The 19,463-nt window shown below is 39.1% G+C and overlaps 1 protein-coding gene across 44 annotated transcripts in view; it reads right to left on the bottom strand.

Annotated features, from left to right (window-relative positions):
* MGA (MAX dimerization protein MGA) overlaps positions 1-19,463 on the bottom strand; it is a 168,927-nt gene that overhangs the window by 48,147 nt on the left and 101,317 nt on the right. For all 44 annotated transcript variants that reach the window (XR_012414813.1, XR_012414812.1, XR_012414811.1 and 41 more), the window contains 6 exons: positions 18,612-18,690; positions 18,398-18,493; positions 9,739-9,870; positions 9,390-9,494; positions 5,968-6,635; positions 3,884-4,232 (listed from right to left, as the gene is read on the bottom strand). Coding sequence is in view for 26 of the 44 variants with exons in the window: in XM_065547792.2 (XP_065403864.1) it covers positions 3,884-4,232; positions 5,968-6,635; positions 9,390-9,494; positions 9,739-9,870; positions 18,398-18,493; positions 18,612-18,690 (1,429 nt within the window). In the remaining 18 variants the exon portion in view is untranslated. The remainder of the gene's footprint in view (positions 1-3,883; positions 4,233-5,967; positions 6,636-9,389; positions 9,495-9,738; positions 9,871-18,397; positions 18,494-18,611; positions 18,691-19,463) is intronic.

The raw sequence follows: 19,463 nt of genomic DNA, 5'->3' as shown, positions 1-19,463 counted from the left end.
GATTTAGTCTTTAATGTTTTGTAGAATTCAACAGTGAAGCAACTCAGACCAGAATTATTATTGCAGTGTTTTCCACTACAAGTTCAATTCTTTAATAAGTATAAGGCTAAACAGTCATCTATTTCTTCTTGAGTGAGTTTTATACCTTGTGTCTTTTAAAGAGTTTCTCCATTTCATTTGAGTTGTCCAATTTACTGGCATAAAGTTGTTCACAATATTGCCATATCATCCTTTCAATGTCTGAAGTCACCTTTCATTCCTAATATTGGTAATTAGTATATTCTCTTTATTCCTCAGTCTGGCTACAAGTACCAATTTTATTGATTTTTTTCTTTATATAGTTAATTTATAGGTATATAAAGTGGGCTAAGAAAACAGAAATGTCAGGTTTTATTCTTTCCCTTGGTACTACCCACAATAGCTAGGCACAGTACCTCTGCACAGCCAGCAGTATTTTTTGACAAACCAAAGGATAAGCAGGTGATAAAAGTAAAGGCCAAATGGGTCTACAACAAGGAGGCAGAATTAAAATTTCAGAAATTATAATCTTACAAGGCAGAAAAAGCATGAGAACTTGGCAGTACCCTACAACTCACTTAGTATCTTTATGACGACCTTGGAGAACAAGTCACTAAGCACTCAATTAGCTCATTTGTAAAACGGAGAATGAAGCCTCCTTATCATATAAGGTTGCAGGTTTAAATGATAGAACCCTCACAGAGTGTCATGCATAAGAGGGTCCAATAATGTTACCCTTTTTTTTTTCAGCAATGGATTGAACCATTACAAAAAAAATTTTAAGTCTGTTACAATGACCAAAAAAAGTATTAAATGTCAAGATTTTATGCATTGAGAATACTGATTTTATTTATATATTAACCACATAACAAAAACACACAAAAAATTAAAACTGTGCTAAAGAATATAAAAATAACAAGTCTTCCATCATAACCAGTGTTGCAGTGACCACAAGTGACTACTTTTAACCATTTATGTTTATTTTTAGTCATTACACTCAATCATTCTAAATAAAATGCTTATACCTCAATTTCACAACTTACTTTTTTTCCCCTCAGTTTCCACCTATCTTTTTGAAAAACATACTAAAGGATTTCAACTTTTCCAGCTTTTTTATTTTTTTCTTTGTCCATTTTTGGTATCGGCAACATGTTTACCTGTAAGAACTCTTTCCTATTTCTACTCCTTTTACATATCAGTTGTTAACAAAAATATCATCCCTCCTTTTTCATCCTTCCCTAACAGCACAAGAAAATTGATGGCTCCTAGATAGGGAATAGCAAGCTTTGCTTTTTATAATGAACTGTAACAGTAAGAAAACCAAAAAATACTTTGATAATTGGCTATCGGTGTTTAATTATAGTCAAGGATAGGACAAAGGATGAAGACAATAATCAAAAAGCAGTAAAGCCTAACAGGTAAGCAGTATTCCTGCTTATGTGGGCTTCTGTATCTTATTTTTGTTGCTTTGAAATGGAAATGCGTTGTCATAAGCATAAGAAGGGAGTAAACTCAGTAAGGAGATATGGATAGAACTAAACTAATAAATCTACACTATGCTGCATTTTAAACCTTTGAATTCTTATTTACACAAAGATCATTTAGGTATATAAATACACTATATCTCACTTAAATGCTAAAATAGAAATAAGAATAGCCTGGCACTGGTCACAAAACAGGAGAGGCCAGAAAGAAATCCAGGCATTAATATATTTTAATTTATTTTATTACAGGTGACATTTTAATTCAGTAGGAAAAGTATATTTTTCAATAAGTGATGGTACAACTGGCTAGGCATTTGGGGGAAATGTGATTCCCTACTACAAATCTCACATAAAATAAATTCAGATATATTAACAACTTATTTTTTTAGTCCAAAAAAGTACTAGAAGAAATATAATTAAATATTTTTATAATCTCCAGGTAGAGAAAGACTTTCTACGCAAGACTTCAAAGACAGAAACCAAGCACTTTGGGAGGCCGATGTGGGCGGATCATAAAGTCAGGAGTTCAAGACCAGCCTGGCCAATATAGTGAAACCCCATCTCTACAAAAAATACAAAAATTAGTAAGGTGTGGTGGTGCACGCCTGTAGTCCCAGCCACTTGGGAGGCTGAGGCAGAAGAATTGCTTGAAACCGGGAGAGCGGAGGCTGCAGTGAGCCGAGATCACGCCACTGCACTCCAGAGAGACTCTGTCTCAAAAAAAAAAAAAAAAAAAAGACAGGAACCATAAAAAGACTGCCAAGTTTAACTATCACTGTTTTTTCACTGGCGGTGGTGGGCAGTGGGGAAGGGAAACTTGAACAAAATGAAAATGTAAATTACAAAATTATAACCTAGAAAAAATAAAGCTTCTGCAAACTAAAGGAAAAAAACATACTCCAAAAAAAGTTAGCAAAGAATTCAAAAAGGCAATTTATAGAAAAAAAGTTTATGATAAATGGTCAATAAACCTATCACAGAAGAAATACAAATCTAAAACAATACCAATTTCTGCCTATCCATATGACAGTTTTAAAAGTTTTAAAATATTCAGTGTTAGAATAGAAAACTAACTGGGTACAGTGGCTCATGCCTATAATCCTAGCACTTTGGGAAGCTGAGGCAGGAAGACTGCTCAGGAGTTCATAGACCAGCCTAGGCAACATGGTGAAACCCCATCTCTACTAAAATACAAAAAAATTAGCTGGGCACCTATAATCGCAGCTACTCAGGAGGCTGGCGCAGGAGAATCACTTGAATCCAGGAGGCGGAGGATGCAGTGACCTGAGATCATGCCACTGCACTCCAGCCTGGGCAACAGAGCTAGACTCTGTCTCAAAAAAAAAAAAAAAAAGAGAACAGAAAACTGGCACCAGCCAGTATCCGACTACTGGCATACGTCTAAAGTTGGTACAACTCTAATGACATCTACAAATGTTTAACATGTACGCACTGTCACAACAATTCCACTTTTAATAGCCTATCCTGAACATGGATGTTCATCACCATACAGTTTATAATAAAGAAAACCCAAAAAGGCTAACTATCCAACCAAAGGGATTATAACAACACGAAGCCATTAAAACTAACATTATAAATTAGATCTACAATTGTTGACGTGGAAAGCAGAACATGACCTTATGATGGAACATACACTGAAATATTAATCATCATCTCTGAAATGAGTACAGAGCAACAGGAAATATAAATATAAATTGCCAAAAAAGGAGTATTAATCCCCTGATAAACTAAGAAACCTGTTTCAATTATATGGTAAAATCATTTCAATACATTTGAACAAAATACAAAGATGTAACAGAAACGAAAAAAAACAATAATGAAATAATATATAACTTGGGTCTACATCTACATCATATTTTATCCTCTCCCACCAAAAATATCCCCAATTTTCAACACAGTACATGATGTTCAGCTTTACCACACCCCTACTTTGTCCCCAAATCTTCAACCATGACCAGAGGGTCTTTTTGCAAACTTCTCCTTTTAGAAAACATGATGTATAATATGGATCATCTGTAGTCTTTCCAAGGAACATACGTGTGTCTGTGTGTGCGCGCACATGCACACAATCCAGAAAATGGAAGAAACTCAAAGGTCAAAGGGCATTTTAGAAAACCAAGTAACAGTATGATTTCAATTTAGCACAAAAAAGCAATTTTCAGAGAACAATTCAACCTAAAAAAGGTGTGTGTGTGTGTGCATCTAGACAGCCAGTCAGAAAGAGCATGTAAGGATAATAAGAAGTCTCAAAACTCTTATTGGATAATTGATCGGGATTAAGGTAGATTGTATTATTCTAAAATAACCATACTTTTCCAAAAACTGATACAGCAGAGTTTTAACTCTCAATGAATACTCACTGTATTCTAGCTTCTTTCTCTTCTTTTTCTCTTTCAACTGTTCCTCCTCCTCCCTGATTCCTTCTTCTTCTTCCCTTGCCTCCTCTCCCAAAGTATCATAAAATACTGGATCTCGAGGATGAGCAGCCTTCCTCTGAAAATGCTTAGTTTTGGATCCTCCTTTAACAAGTACAACTTTTCTTTTCAAACAAGTACAACCAAACATGCAATCTGGTCGGCGGCAGTGAGCAGGTTGGCGCTTCTCCAAAGCTAGACTGGAACATACACAACCCAGTCGACAGAAGTCATTGTTGCAGGGAGGGGCTCGTTTCCTTATAATTGTGTGGATAGGTTTAGTTTTGAGGGATGCCTAAAGTCAAAGTAGAAAATTGTAATTCCACTAAACCATCCCCCCACACCCCCAACAATTTATGGTCATATACTGGACTACATTAGTCTCTGACTTTAAGTACTAACAGCACAGGATTAATGCAGATTCAAAGGACAGAACATGAATATAACCAGGGCTCTAAACAATCTGCCATTCTAATGTTTAGTACAGACAATTATCAGCAAAACGATCAAGGATGGATTTATTTTCAATATAAATTATACATAATGTTCTAAGGCAAAGATTAACAAAGGGTGAGACCCATGGGCCAAATCCAGCCTGTGTCATAAAGTTTCACTGGAACGCAGCCAGGCTAATTCATACACATACCGTCTGAAGAACTATAACAGCAGAGTTCGGTAACTGCTAGAGAGTGTATGGTCTGCAAAGCCTTAAATATTTACTATTTGGCCCTTTACCAGAAAAAGTTTGCTGGTCCCTATTCTAAGGTAATTAATAAAAAAAGAATAGGACAATACACAAATAGAAGTCTTTATGAAGGATTAATAACGAATAAAACAATCTGCATTTAGTTCCAACATCTGATGATCTTTAGTTCCAGAATTCAGTCACAGAATTACAAAATGGAAAGTAAAAAAATTAATGGAAAGGCCAGGCACAGTAGCTCACACTTGTAATCCTAGCACTTTGGGAGACCGAGGAAGGGCGGATAGCTTGAGCCCAGGAGTTTGAGACCAGCCTGGATAACGTGGCAAAACCTGATTTGTATTTTTAATATAATAAAAAAATTAGCCAGGCATGGTAGTGCGCATCTATATGCCCCAGCTACTCAGGAGGCTGAGGTGGGAGGATCGCAATAAGCTGTGATCATGCCACTGAACTCCAGCCTGGGTACACATGCATCAGAGGCTGCTAAGATAGGTATATCATCAATAGATCAAAAATTCCTTCCTGCATCCCTTGCCATAAAATTCTTAAAATATAAAAATAAAAATAAATAAGTGAAAAAGTGTTAATACAAAATTTCACAAAAGATAAAGGTTTTTCTCCATAGGTTCTTAATTTTTAATTTCCTGGGATTTAGTATCTTTTAAAAGCGTAATTTTCAGGCCAGGCGTGGTGACTCATGCCTGTAATCCCAACACTTTGGGAGGCGGGACAGGTGGATCACCTAAGGTCAGGAGCTCCAGACCAGTCTAGCTAACATGGCAAAAACCCGTCTCTACTAAAAACACAAAAATTAGCCAGGTGCAGTGGCATGTGTCTATAGTACCAGCTACTCGGGAGGCTGAGGCAGGAGAATTATCTGAACCCAGGAGGCAGAGGTTGCAGTGAGCTGAGATCCTGCCACTGCACTCCAGCCTGGGCAGTAGAGCAAGACTCCATCTCAAAAAAAAAAAAAAAAAAAAAGGCACGATCTTCAAAGTTGTTTTAACAAGATCAGCAAATGTACTTGCCCATATGTTGGAAAATGAAATTAAGAAATTTTCAGAATGGTCAGCCTTTAGACAGCAGAGAGGTTATTCAAAAGTACAACTGTACTGTCTCCCTCTGCTGGCAGGAGGAATCTACACCTGAGTGGCTAGTTGGTAAAGAACAAACAGGGAAGACGTAGCCTTAGTTCCCATGAAAGTTCTAAATGCTAAAAACTAGCTGATCATCCTGCCAAAAACTACCGTTCCCATTTCCCCTCACTAACCTCACTCTTTCTAGCCAAGCACTAATATACTTCCAGAAAACAGCAGCTACTTACTTGAGCTGTAAGTAGAGTTGTTAAGGATACATCTGCTCGCTCTTCTGTGATATACGTCCTCGGTTTTCCTTCCCAAAGTGCACAGTCTTCCAGGTCCATTAGCTTCACCTGAGATTTAGACAAGCCTGGAGGACGACTTCCCTGTTGCTGCTGCTGCTGCTGCTGCTGCTGCTGTGCCTGCCGCAAACTAATCTGCTTTGGAAACACATTTTCATCTAAAGTTGGCACAACAAAGTTATTCGCCTGATTTTCTGAGATGATGCCTGAAGAATTCTTGGTAACCTTATCTCCCAGAATCATATGAGAGTATTTCTGCTTTGGTGAAACAGGGTATGGTAAAATGGACTTGTAAGATGATTTAGTTCGGCCACTGAAAGTTGCCTGTCTGTTTTGAGACTTTGCCTTTCGAGAGGCAGGGGGTACAGAATGAGGTTTCAAAGAGTAAGAGGTAGAAGGGGAAATAGTAGATTGCTTCTTTAGTACACTATCAAGTGTTCGTACATAGCTGGTACTCTTAGTGGGAAGCTGGTACACCACAGGAGATGTGGGAGCATTAGAAGAGAAACCCATGCTTGTTTCCATCAGCTTGCCTTCATTTTCCAAGTATTCATCTAGCTTATCACTACAGAAAGCAGAACGATTTTTCAGTGAACTTTCTGAATTTCCACCTAGAAATAAGAAAACACAAAATGCTTAAAGAAATCTAGGGCAGATTTATGAATCTCTACAAAAAAACTAAAAAGGCCAAGAATATTGAGCTACAAAATACTGAATCTTCTAAACTATCCCTTAGCGGGCACAGTGACTCACACCTATAATCCCAGCACTTTGGCAGGAAGAAGCAAAAGGATCACTAGAGGCCAAGAGTTCAAGACTAGCCTAAGCAACATAGCGAGGACCCTGTCTCTAAAAAATTTTTTTAAATTTTTTAAAATAAAAACATTAATAAATAAACCATCCCTCCTCAGAAAGAAAAGATAAATAAAACCAAGTGAAGAGAATGAGTCTCAGATACTACTGACATTAAAATCTATTCTCTAGTCTTGGGCACTAAAAACATTAAAATCCTTGCCGGGCACGGTGGCTCACGCCTGTAATCCCAGCACTTTGGGAGGCCAAGGCAGGCGGATCACGAGGTCAGGAGATGGAGACCATCCTGGCTAACATGGTGAAACCCCGTCTCACTAAAAATACAAAAAAATTAGCCAGGCATGGTGGCTGGCGCCTGTAGTGACAGCTACTCAGGAGGCTGAGGCAGAAAAATGATGTGAACCCAGGAGGCGGAGTTTGCAGTGAGCCGAGATTGCACCACTGCACTCCAGGCTGGGCAACAGAGCAAGACTCTGTCTCAAACAAACAAAAAATTAAAATCCATTCTCTACAATTATGTCTTACCCTAAAATTACCACATTATATTATTTATTGAGGCACTACTTTTTACAAAGTGCTAACAATGTATTTAACCTAAGAATCATCAATCTTTGACAATCTTTGACCTGATTAAAGAGACCAAAGATAAGTAAAAACATAACAGGGAGTCTGTGTGCCGTGGCTTACTCCTGCAATCCCAGTACTTTGGGAGGCCGAGGCAGGCTGTCCACCTGAGGTCGGGAGTTCGAGACCAGCCTGACCAACATGGAGAAAACCCGTTATCTACTAAAATACAAAATTAGCTGAGCGTGGTGGCACATGCCTGTAATCCCAGATACTCGGGAGGCTAAGGCAGGAGAATCACTTGAACTCGGGAGGCGGAGGTTGTGGTGAACCGAGATCACACTATTGCACTCCAACCTGGGCACAAAAGTGAAACTCCATCTCTTAAAAAAAAAAAAAAACGGGGGAAAAAAAAATCAAAGCAGGCCTCAACAGAATGCCAAAAGATTATTTGTAATAGTGAGGTTGGGCACAGGGGCTCATGCCTATAATCCCGGCACTTAGTGAGGCCAAGGCGGGTGGATTTCTTGAGCTCAGGAGTTTAAGACCAGGCTGAGCAACATGGCAAACCCCAGCTCTACAAAAACTTAGCCAGGCATGGGGGCACACACCTGTGGTCACAGCTATTCTGGAGGCTGAGCAGGGAGAATCACCTGAGCCCAGGAGGTCAAGGCTGCAGTGAGCTGAGACTGGACCACCGCACTCCAACCTGGGCGATGGATCAAGACCCCATCCTTAAAAAGCGAGGGAGAGAGACTGGAATGCCTGTAGTGTGATACAAAACATTAGAGAAGAAGGAAGACCACAAAAAGAGGGCTATAAAATTTAGTTGGGTTTTTGTTTGTTTGTTTGAGACAGGGTCTTGTTCTATCACCCAGGCTGGAGTGCAGTGGTGTGATCGCGGCTCAGTGCAGTCTCAACCTCCCCGGGCTCAAGTGATCCTCCCACCTCAGCCCTGCGAGTAGTTGGGACTACAGGAATGTGCCACCACATCTGGCTGTTTCTGCATTTTTTGTAGAGAGGGGTTTTCACCATGTTGCCCAGGCTGGTCTCAAATTCCTGAGCTCAAGCAATGCGATAGCTTCAGCCTCCCAAAGTGCTGGGAGATTACAGGCATGAGCCACCATGCCCAACCATAAAATTTAGTTTTTAAGAAACAAAAAAATTAAGTACAGAGACATGAATTACATTGTTATAAACACAGTGAAAAGATTCAAAGATAAGAAAAAGTATTTTGAAAAACTGGCATATTTATCTGGTTAAACTGCAAACGAATGCAGTGGACAAGGAAAAGCACTAAGAATGGGGACCAAGAGGGATACAGTCAAAATGCTTGGATTAGAAGTTTAGTCTGAAGTATAAGACTATAGGAAATCACTATACAACTGTGAAGTATACAGTTCTAAACCAATGCTTGAGAATGTTTTTTGTAACTGCAGAAACAGAAATACCAGAAATGCTGTTTAAAAGGCTGTAGCAATTATTTAAGCCTGACTGAACCTCAGGGCTGTGACTACAGGAAAATGGGGAGCAGACAGAAAACAGCAAGACAAGTATTTTCAGTTCATTTTAAACCATGGAAGGCTGGGAGCAGCAGCTCACGCCTGTAATCCCAGCACTTTGGGAGGCCGAAACAGATGGATCACCTGAGGTCAGGAGTTCCAGACCAGCCCGGCCAACATGGTAAAGCCCTGTATCTACTCAAAATACAAAAAATTGGCCAGGCGTGGTGGCACATGCCTGTAGTCCCAGCTGCTTGGGAGGCTGAGGCAAGAGAATCTCTTGAACCTGGGAGGTGGAGGTTGCAGTGAGCCAAGATCGCACCATTGCACTCCAGCCTGGGCAACAAGAGTAAAACTCAGTCTTTTAAAAAAAAAAAAAACACCATGGCGAGAAGGAATGAAGAAAAACAACCAAGACTTACTTTTAACAAAAGGTTTTTGGCTACATGTTTCAGAACATTTACAAAATTTTTAAAAACTAATTACCTTCATTCCTAGATGCAGAAGCACTATGAAATTTTCCCCTCCATCCCTTGATCTTAGTGAAATCATTGGTTTTCCCTGTCCTAGAAACAAAGGGAAATCCCGCATCTATAAAAGAAAAAGTCAAACAGATGACCAAAATTCTAGCAGGCCAATATTATGGACCTAATTAATTAATAAAACTTTAATTTGGTAAGTGTATAAATCACTTACCGAAACTATAACAACAGACAAAAGACCTATCTTAGACTAATGTTAAATGTCACCAATAAAGGTAGCTTTTTACTTACATTACAAATAATGTAAACTTCAAGAAAAATAGTGTATGACTTTACCAATGTTACATACTCACCAGGAGAGGCAGGGTTGGTTCCCGAAAGGTTCCAAAAAGGAAAACTAGTAGCTGGAGCCAAAGGTAACTGTACTCCCAAGTATTTAAGATCAATGCTCATTGTTGGATCCACTGAATTCAATTTTAAGCCCACTACAAGAAAAAAGGAAATCTTATTTCCATAGATCAATCACAAATCATATTATCTCCCTTCTTTTTTTTAACTTGTGCCTCAGAGATGGTGGGGGGTAAGGTCGAGAGAGAAAAGAGATAGTAAAGAACAAAAACAATGAAACAAACTGTAGCAGATTCACTTTAAGGTGGCCCCATGATCCATGTCATCTGGTATCACACATTTGTATAATCCCCCTCACTCTGCTGAGTGTGGTAGGCAGGGCCTTAATTTGTTTCTAATCAATAAAATGTGGTAAGGGAGATGGGCCATGCATGATAATGTGCATGTGATAACACAAGTTATCCATCTTGCTGGAGCTGCAATGAAATAAATTTTGCCAATGAGCTGAGGGAAACTGGAAGCAGATCCCTCTCCAACCAAGTCTCTGAGAAACCAGGCCTGGCCAATATTTTGACTGTAGCCTTGTAAGAACCTAAGCAGAGAACCCAACCAAGCTATGCCCAGACTGCTGACACATAGAAACTGTGATACAGTAAATACATGGTTTTAAGTTGCTAAGTTTGTGATAATCTATTAAGCAAGGTAACTAATTAAAAAATGGCAAAATTCAGATCGTTTGTGCTTTAACTCTTTGTGGTCCAGAGATTGTCTAAGGCCTCTATTATGAACTTACCATAGACTAAGATGCTGGCCTGATTATGGCTACTGGTTGTCTAGTTCTTATTAATGACATTTATGGTTAATCAAGCCTAAAAACATTATGACTTCCTTATTTATAGGTTAAAAGGCAATATTTTGGGAAGGTATTCAACTTAAATTTTAATAAACTGAAGGCAAAAGAAGTTCAAAGTGAAGCGTTAATTATCGGCCAGGCCTGGTGGCTCACACTTGTAATCCCAGCGCTTTGGGAGGCCAAGACAGACAGATCACTTGAGGTCAGGAGTTTGAGACCAGCCTGGCCAACATGGTGAAACCCCACCTCTACTAAAAGTACAAAAACTGGCCAGGTGTGGTGGTGTGTGCCTGTAGCTACTCAGGAGGCTGAGGCAAGAGAATCACTTGAACCTCCCAGGTTCAAGTGAACCGAGATCATGCCACTGTACTCCAGCCTGGGAGACAGAGTAAGACTCTATTTTAAAAAAAAAAAAAAAGCTGAGTGTTAAGTATCACAGTAAAGGCCAGGCGCGGTGGCTCAAGCCTGTAATCCCAGCACTTTGGGAGGCTGAGACGGGCGGATCACGAGGTCAGGAGTTCGAGACCATCCTGGCTAACACGGTGAAACCCCGTCTCTACTAAAAAATACAAAAAACTAGCGGGGCGAGGTGGCGGGCGCCTGTAGTCCCGGCTACTCGGGAGGCTGAGGCAGGAGAATGGCGTAAAAACCCGGGAGGCAGAGCTTGCAGTGAGCTGAGATCCGGCCACTGCACTCCAGCCTGGGCGACACAGCGAGACTCCGTCTCAAAAAAAAAAAAAAAAAAAAAAAAAAGTATCACAGTAAAGCCATTAAAAGTCACAGGTATAAGTTTCCATTAAAAAGCTCACATAGTGCTGTTTCTCTAACAGTTAAAGACATTAGGTGGGTTATGAACCCCATGTACCCTATACATAAAATCTATCTGAACAAAAGATGGCAAGCCAGGCACTGTGGCGTGCACCTGTAGTCCCAACTACTTGGAAAGCTGAGGTGAGAAGACCACATCTCTTAAAAAAAAAAAAAAAAAAGACAGCTATTTTGTTTTAGTTTGCAATTCCAATTCTCTAACATATCTTTATTGTATTACTTTTTTTTTTTTTTTCTTTTTGAGACGGAGTCTCGCTCTGTTGCCCAGACTGGAGTGCAATGGTGCCATCTTGGCTCACTGCAACCTCCGCCTCCCAGGTTCAAGCGATTCTCCTGCCTCAGCCTCCTGAGTAGCTGGGATTATAGGCGTACGCCACCGGGCCCAGCTAATTTTTGTATTTTTAGTAGAGATGGGGTTTCATCACATTGGTCAGGCTGGTCTCGAACTCCTGACCTCATGATCTGCACGCCTCAGCCTCCCAAAGTTTGGGATTACTGGTGTGAGCCACCGCATCCTGCCTGTTATTACATATTTATTGTATTTAATCACACAGTATGATTAAAACATCAATCAAATAAAACAACATTCTTTCCCCATGTTCCAAATCAACTATGGGAAATACAGGATAATGAGTCAAAACAATGGTTTTTAATCTTGTCTTTACTACATTTTCTCAACAGTAAAATGAACACCAATCCACCACACTCAGTCATATGCTTTGAGAATCTACTGTACTTTCTCTGTAAAGCAGATGGTCTCAGAAAGATAAAACACATTTTTCAGGCCTGGTGTGTCCGCTCACATCTGTAATCCCTGTACTTTGGGAGGCCAAAGCAGAAGGACTGCTTGAGCCCAGAAGTTCAAGACTAATCTGGGCAACAGGGTGAGACCCCATTTCTACAAAATAATTTAAAAATTAGCTGGGTGTAATGGCACGTGCCTGTGATCCCAGCTACTCAGAAGACTGAGGTGGGAGGACTGCTTGAACCCAGGAGGTTGAGAGTACTAAGAGCCATGATCATGCCACTGCACTCCAACCTAGGCAAAAAAGCAAAATCCTGTGTTGAAACAAACAAACAAAAAGACCTCAAGAAGCTTTAGTGTTGTTTTCCCAATTGATTTTTAGTAGTTAGCATAGGGTAAATAAGTCCCTAAGAGAGGTAAACAAAAAGAAATCTGAGGCCGGGAATGGTGGCTTACACCTGTAATCCCAGCACTTTGGGAGGTTGAGGTGGGTGGATCACCTGAGGTCATGTAAGAAAATCCTTCCCCAAGTAAGACACCTGAGACCTAGACTCAGTTGATTTCATATGAAATGGGCATAAAAACTTTAGCTTGCAGAAAATAATATAGCTGAATAATTCATAGAAAGCATACTGTGAAAACCCTACTATCTTTTTATATTTTTATTCAACCAGAGCCTACTTAGAACCTAAAATCCTGTCTACATATGTCAGTTTAAACTACACTTCTAAACAGTTTTCCTTCATTTCACCATATCAGAAGCTACTTCTTAAAAATTTGTTATAATGTCATTACAAAAAAGACTCATAGAGATAAAGCTGAAAAGAGATAACTTTCAGATTCAAGCAAAGGCAGATTCACCTATGATTAAGATATGGCCAAAAATGCCTACTGCTACCTAAACCCACTGAAATACAAAAGTACACTCAAGATGTTTATAGTTGTATAAACACCTATATAAGCAGTAAACATAGAATAGAAAAGCATATATTATAAGGAAAACTCCATCTAATCACTAATTTATTTTTATTTTTGTTTTTTTTTTGAGACGGAGTCTCGCGCTGTTGCCCAGGCTGGAGTGCAGTAGCGCGATCTCGGATCACTGCAAACTCCACCTCCCGGGTTCATGCCAGTCTCCTGCCTCAGTTTCCCCAGCAGCTGGGACTACAGGCACATGCCACCATGCTCGGCTAATTTTTTTTATTTTTCGTAGAGACAGGGTTTCACTGTGTTAGCCAAGATGGTCTCGATCTCCTGACCTTGTGATCCGCCCACCTCTACCTCCCAAGGTGCTGGGATTACAGTTGTGAGCCACCGCGCCTGGCCACTAAACACTAATTTAATACAACATTCAGAATTTCTTTTTTTTTTACTGCAGGCACCATGGCTCACACTTGTAATTCCAGCTACTTGGGAGGATGGGCTGAAGCCAGGAGTTTGAGACAAGACTGGGCAAAACTGGGAGACACTATCTCTAAAAAAAAAAAAAAAAAAAAAAAAATTTTTTAAGGAAAAATAAAGCATTTTTATTAAATAACTAAAAAAGGAAGAGGGAGTTATTGAAATATTGTTATTACTCATAAATGAAATTAACATTAAAATCGGCCAGACATATGGCTCATGCCTATAATCCCAGCACTTCAGGAGGCCAAGGTGGGCAAATCTCCTGAGCTCAAAAGTTCGAGACCAGCCTGGGCAACATGGCAAAACCCCATCTCTACAGAAAAAGAAATACAAAAAAAAATTAGCCAGGTGTGGTGGCATGTGCTTGTAGTCCCGGCTACTTGGAAGGCTGACATGGGATCATTGGGGCTCAGGAGGTCGAGGCTGCAGTGAGCCATGTTCACGCCACTGCACTACAGCCTAGGTTGGGTGACAAAGTGAGACCCTGTCTCAAAAACAAAAAACAAACATCGAAACAAAACATTAAAACTGACAAGAGTCCATACTGATGAGTGAATTTCTTTTTTTTTTTTTTTTTCCGAGACAGAGTCTCTCGCTCTGTTGCCCAGGCTGGAGTACAGTGGCAGAATCTCTACTCACTGCAACCTCTGTCTCCCAGTTTCAAGCAATTCTCCTGTCTCAGCCTCCCAAGTAACTGGGATTACAGGCACATGCCACCAAACCCAGCTAATTTTGTATTTTTAGTAGAGCTGGAGATTCACCTAAGGGAATTTTTTAAAAAGACGACTAGATAAATCTCTGGTGAAAAATAACTCCAAATAACTTACACAGATAGGCTACACTCAAGGAGGTACAATGTAACTTCTTGCACATTAAGTGTGAGCTAAGCATAATGACTTCCTTCCAAAGATTACAGTATGGAGAGAAACGGAGGGCAGGGAGTCGGGAGTAACTTCACAGTGAATAAACTGACAATATCTCAGCCAGGTGATCAAGGTAACATCAATAGTGATAAATCATGCTTAATGTATGTACTCTTGATATGACAGGATAAGTCTCAACTGAGGGACATCTATAAAAATACCTGACTCTTCAAAACTGTCAAGGTCATTAAACACAAAATCTGAGAAACTGTCATAACCAGGAAGATCCTAAGGAGACATCACTACTAAAAGTACTGTGGTATCCTGAATGGGATCTTAGATGCAAAAAAAAAAAAGGACATTGGGTAAAAACTAAAGAAATCTCAATAAAGTATGAACTTTAAATAATAATATATCCGTACTGGTTCACTAACTGTAACAAATGTACCAATCTAATGTTAGATATTAATAGGAGAAATTCTGGATACTGAGAGAATTAGGAATGAGTAAAAAGAAAAAAACCCGGAATTCTCTGCACTGTGTTTCTTAATTTTTCTATAAATCTAAAACTCTTCTAAAATATAAAGTTTTAAAAACTGACAATAATTGACTTGGTAGCAATGAAGGAGAAATGCTTTGAACACACTTTTAAAATGCAAAGATAGATGATAATTTCAGATAAACTAACAGACTTCAAAAGCAGACCAACGTAGATATAGTAAATTTAGTATAGCAAACAAAAATATAGTACCATGGAAAGAAAAATTAAGAACCTTATTTTATTTTTAAGTAAAACTACCGACAACAATAAAAACATTTTCCCAGGCTTAATCAACACTGCTTTCCCAATTTTAAAGCAAACTCAAAAAGATTTTCTAGTTTTTCAAGGGTTTTCAGCTCAAAAGAAGTTTAAGTGCTATTTTCTAAATAATGAAATTATAGTTAATAGCAGGGCAAAGAAATATGACATTAAGTTGAAATTTAACAAATTATTTCAAGAATCAAATTTTAGAGATGAACCTAGAATACTTTATCTTCAGAGCCCTGGGATTGGCATCACCCAGTTACTACAAATATTTGGCCAAATTAACTTATTCTTTAGAAACTGTTTAAGTCTAGCTTTTTTTTTTTTTTAGACAATGTCTCCCTGTGTCACCCAGGCTGGAGTGCAGTGGCAGGATCTCAGCTTACTACAACCTCCACCTCCTGGATTCAAGCTGTTCTCCTGCCTCAACCTCCTGAGTAGCTGGGATTGCAGGCGCTCACCACCACACCCGGCTAATTTTTTGTATTTTTCGTAGAGACAGGGTGGCCACGCTAGTCTCGAACTCCTGACCTCAAGTGATCCACCCCCCTTAGCCTCTCAAAGTGCTGGAATTACAGGCCCGAGCCACCGAGCCTGGCCCAAGTATGGCTTTTTAAAGGAAGTCAAGGTTGGGGAGAAAAATATGCCAAAATAAAATAGAGGAATAAAAAAAATCCAAAACAGGACTCCACCTCACACATTGAAAATTAAGTACCAGAGAGATTACAGATTTAATTATTTTTCAAAAAACAAAACTATGTCAGCATGTAGTTGAATGAATTTTAACAACCTTAGGATTAAATACAAACTTGCACCAAATGCAGAATCTATAAAGAAGGTGAAAAATAATAGCTCACAGATATGTTTCGTTTGGCTGTGTTTTTGAAGTTTTGAGTTAGATGCCCAAAAAACTATTAGCAGCCACCACTTCAGAGACATCACATAGCCACTCCAGCTTCTACTGAACTATAGGAAGACCTGAGAATTTTGGGCCCATTTTTCCATATGACAAGAATCCACTGATGCAGTTGTCCCTTTCGAAGAAGTGCCTGTACTCTACCCCACCAGAGTCCAACTCTACCCCCCAAATTCAGGCTAATTTCACTATATATGGTACCTAGTCAGTTTCCGTAAACATTGGCCTTTGAACACCCCATTCCATTAAGGAAAAGATTACAAATTTGACTAAGTTGTCTATAGAAGAAAGAAAAACAGTCAAAGCTTTGCCAACCAGCAAATACTAGGCAAATAAACCAGAGCAAAAGGACCAGCTGCAAGCACTGAATATATTTAACTCTAGAACTAAGGTTTTTTAAACGTGGGGATTAAGTTAAAAGAACACAATATAAATGTCATAATATTTTTATATTATCAAGAAAATAACAAAAAAAAAGGAAGTGGGAAAGGGAGAAGACAGGTTAAGTTAAAGATAGGAAGAAATGAAGGAAGGGGAGAAAAAAGATAGGGAGAAATAAAAGAATATTATTTAAATAAAATAGTAGACGTTAAAGCTGACAATAAACAGCAGCAAACGTTATCTGCAAGATTGCTATGATGTGACTGTCCATTACAGTCCACAGCAATCAGCCCATACTGATTGATTGAGACTGGGATCTGCACACTTTAAGATCGCACTGTCATACAAACTGCCTTCCGTTAAAGCAAAAATTCTTCAGTATTACCATTCGATTTAGAAACTGAATGACCAGCATATAAATCTTTTGTTTGATAACTTGTAATGTTTAGATTCTCAGGTAAATAAACTACTAATTAGTGTAAATAGTCTAGACACCCTTCTGAAAATTGTTAAGAGTCAAAAACTCAAAAAACTACTTCAAGATGTGTATCTAAAATCAAAGATATTTGTAAGAAACTAAAAATTGGGGCACGGCCTAAAATTTTTCATTACATCCCAAAACAGGAAAATCAGTAGTGATCATGATGTTAATAACCATAGTAGATATGTTTTTTTAAAGATTAAGCAACATAATCAAGGCCAAGATAACGCATTACAATAAAATAAAGATAATAATGAAAACTGCAGCCATAAAAAAGAATGAGTTCATGTCCTTTGCAGGGACATGGATGAAGCTGGACGCCATCATTCTCAGCAAACTAACATAGGAACAGAAAACTAAACACTGCATGTTTTCACCCATAAGTGGGAGATGAACAATGAGAACACATGGATGCAAGCAGGGGAATATCACATACCAGAGCCTGTCGGGGGGTGGGAGGCAAGGGGAGGGAGAGCATTAGGACAAATACCTAATGCATGTGGGGCTTAAAACCTAGATAACAGGTTGATAGGTGCGGCAAACCACCATAGCACATGTAAAACTATGTAACCTGCACATTCTGCACATGTATCCCAGAACTTAAAATTAAAAAAAAAAAAGATAATGAAAATTTTAAATTAACTTCCCACTGGTACATCGAATATATAAAATAGATGTTTGCAGCCAAAACATGAGAGAGAAAAGTATTCTTCTATTTATACACCTAAATATATTACTAAAGGACAAGGAAGACCCTTCCTCCAAAATTATAAAAACAAGCATGTAATTGGGAGACTGAGGCGGGTGGATCGCAAGGTCAGGAGATGGAGACCATCCTGGCTAACATGGTGAAATCCTGTCTCTACTAAAAATACAAAAAAATTAGCCAGGCGCAGTGGCAGGCACCTATGGTCCCAGCTACTCGGGAGGCTGAGGCAGGAGAATGGTGTGAACCCAGGAGGCAGAGCTTGAAGTGAGCCAAGATAGCACCACTGCACTCCAGCTGCCTGGGCAACAGAGTGAGACTCCGTCTCAAATAAACAAACAACCACATAAACAAAAGTAACCAAACTAAGATGAGAAATGCGGGAGGAGAATACCAGGTTGTAAGAATGAACAAAGAAAATATCACTTGCTTCACCATGACACATTTTTTTCTTACATAAGATAATAGGATAAAAAAGACCTAGACATGGTTTTTAAACTAAAGGGAAGAATTATGGAGACAGAGAAGAGAAAAATATGCAAACTGAAAGAGGTGCTGAAAGAAATGAAATCAAGGATAGAAAGAAAGAGGAAAAAAACAAAAAGAAGAGGAGAGAGGAAAAAGAGGAGAAACAGGGAAGAAAGAAAAAAGAAAACCAAAAAAAAAGTTGCCAGTCTATTACCTTCTTGAAGACCAGGATGTATCACCTGCTTGTGTCGCAAAGACTTCAAATCTTCTATCAACTCCTTTTCCAACTGGGAAATTCTTGCTCTGTAACCTACTCCCAAAATAAATAGTAATAAAATAAGCTACTGTACACTACAAACGAATGTTGAATGTTTCATTACTGGAGCCCAAACCACAAATACAACTCATTTTATACTATTTTATAATACCTGAGTCATTTGTGGTTGATGCCTGAAGACTAGAAGATTCTTCTGTTGTCCCATCAACTGCATGAATGTCTAGAGCTTCCTATACATCAAAAAAAAAAAAAAAAAAAAAAGGTAGTTCATATTGCTTCTGAAAAATTAAATGTAAAACTGGATTAAAAAAAATTAAAGACCAGAAGGAAAATATGTCCATGCCTACAGTTACACTAAAATTGGAAGAACAGGAGCAATTTTTTCACACTTTTTGATATTTTCTAAGTGTTCTACATTAATATTACTTTAATAATCACAAGGGGGAAAGGGGAAAGTAAAAAAATGTGAATGTGATATCATACTGAGCTCACTGACCTCAAAGTATATAATTTGTATGTTCATTTCTCATTGCCTATATTCAGATAGCTTACTCAGCTAACAAGGGAGGAAAGGAACAGCTAGAAGGGATTAAATATCTAACATCTGTGTAGTCAATTAAGAAAGACAGACTGGCAGGGTGGCTCACACCTACAATCCCAGCACTTTGGGAGGCCGAGGTGGGTGGATCACAAGGTCAGGAGACTGAGACCATCCTGTCCACATGGTGAAACCCTGCCTCTACTAAAATAAAAAAATTAGCTGGGTGTGGTGACGCACACTTGTAGTCCCAGCTACTTAGGAGGCTGAGGCAGGGGAACTGCTTGAACCTGGGAGAGAGGCTGCAGTGAGCTGAGATTGTGCCACTGCACTCTAGCCTGGCGACAGAGCAAGACTCCGTATCAAAAAAAAAAAAAAAAGAGGCCAGGCACGGTGGCTCACGCCCGCAATCCCAGCACACTTTGGGAGGCCGAGGCAAAAGGATCATGAGGCAGGAGATCGAGA

Source organism: Macaca fascicularis, chromosome 7, assembly GCF_037993035.2.
Source record: "Macaca fascicularis isolate 582-1 chromosome 7, T2T-MFA8v1.1".
NCBI classification, from domain to species: Eukaryota; Metazoa; Chordata; class Mammalia; order Primates; family Cercopithecidae; genus Macaca; species Macaca fascicularis.
This window is presented reverse-complemented; position numbering and strand designations above follow the sequence as displayed.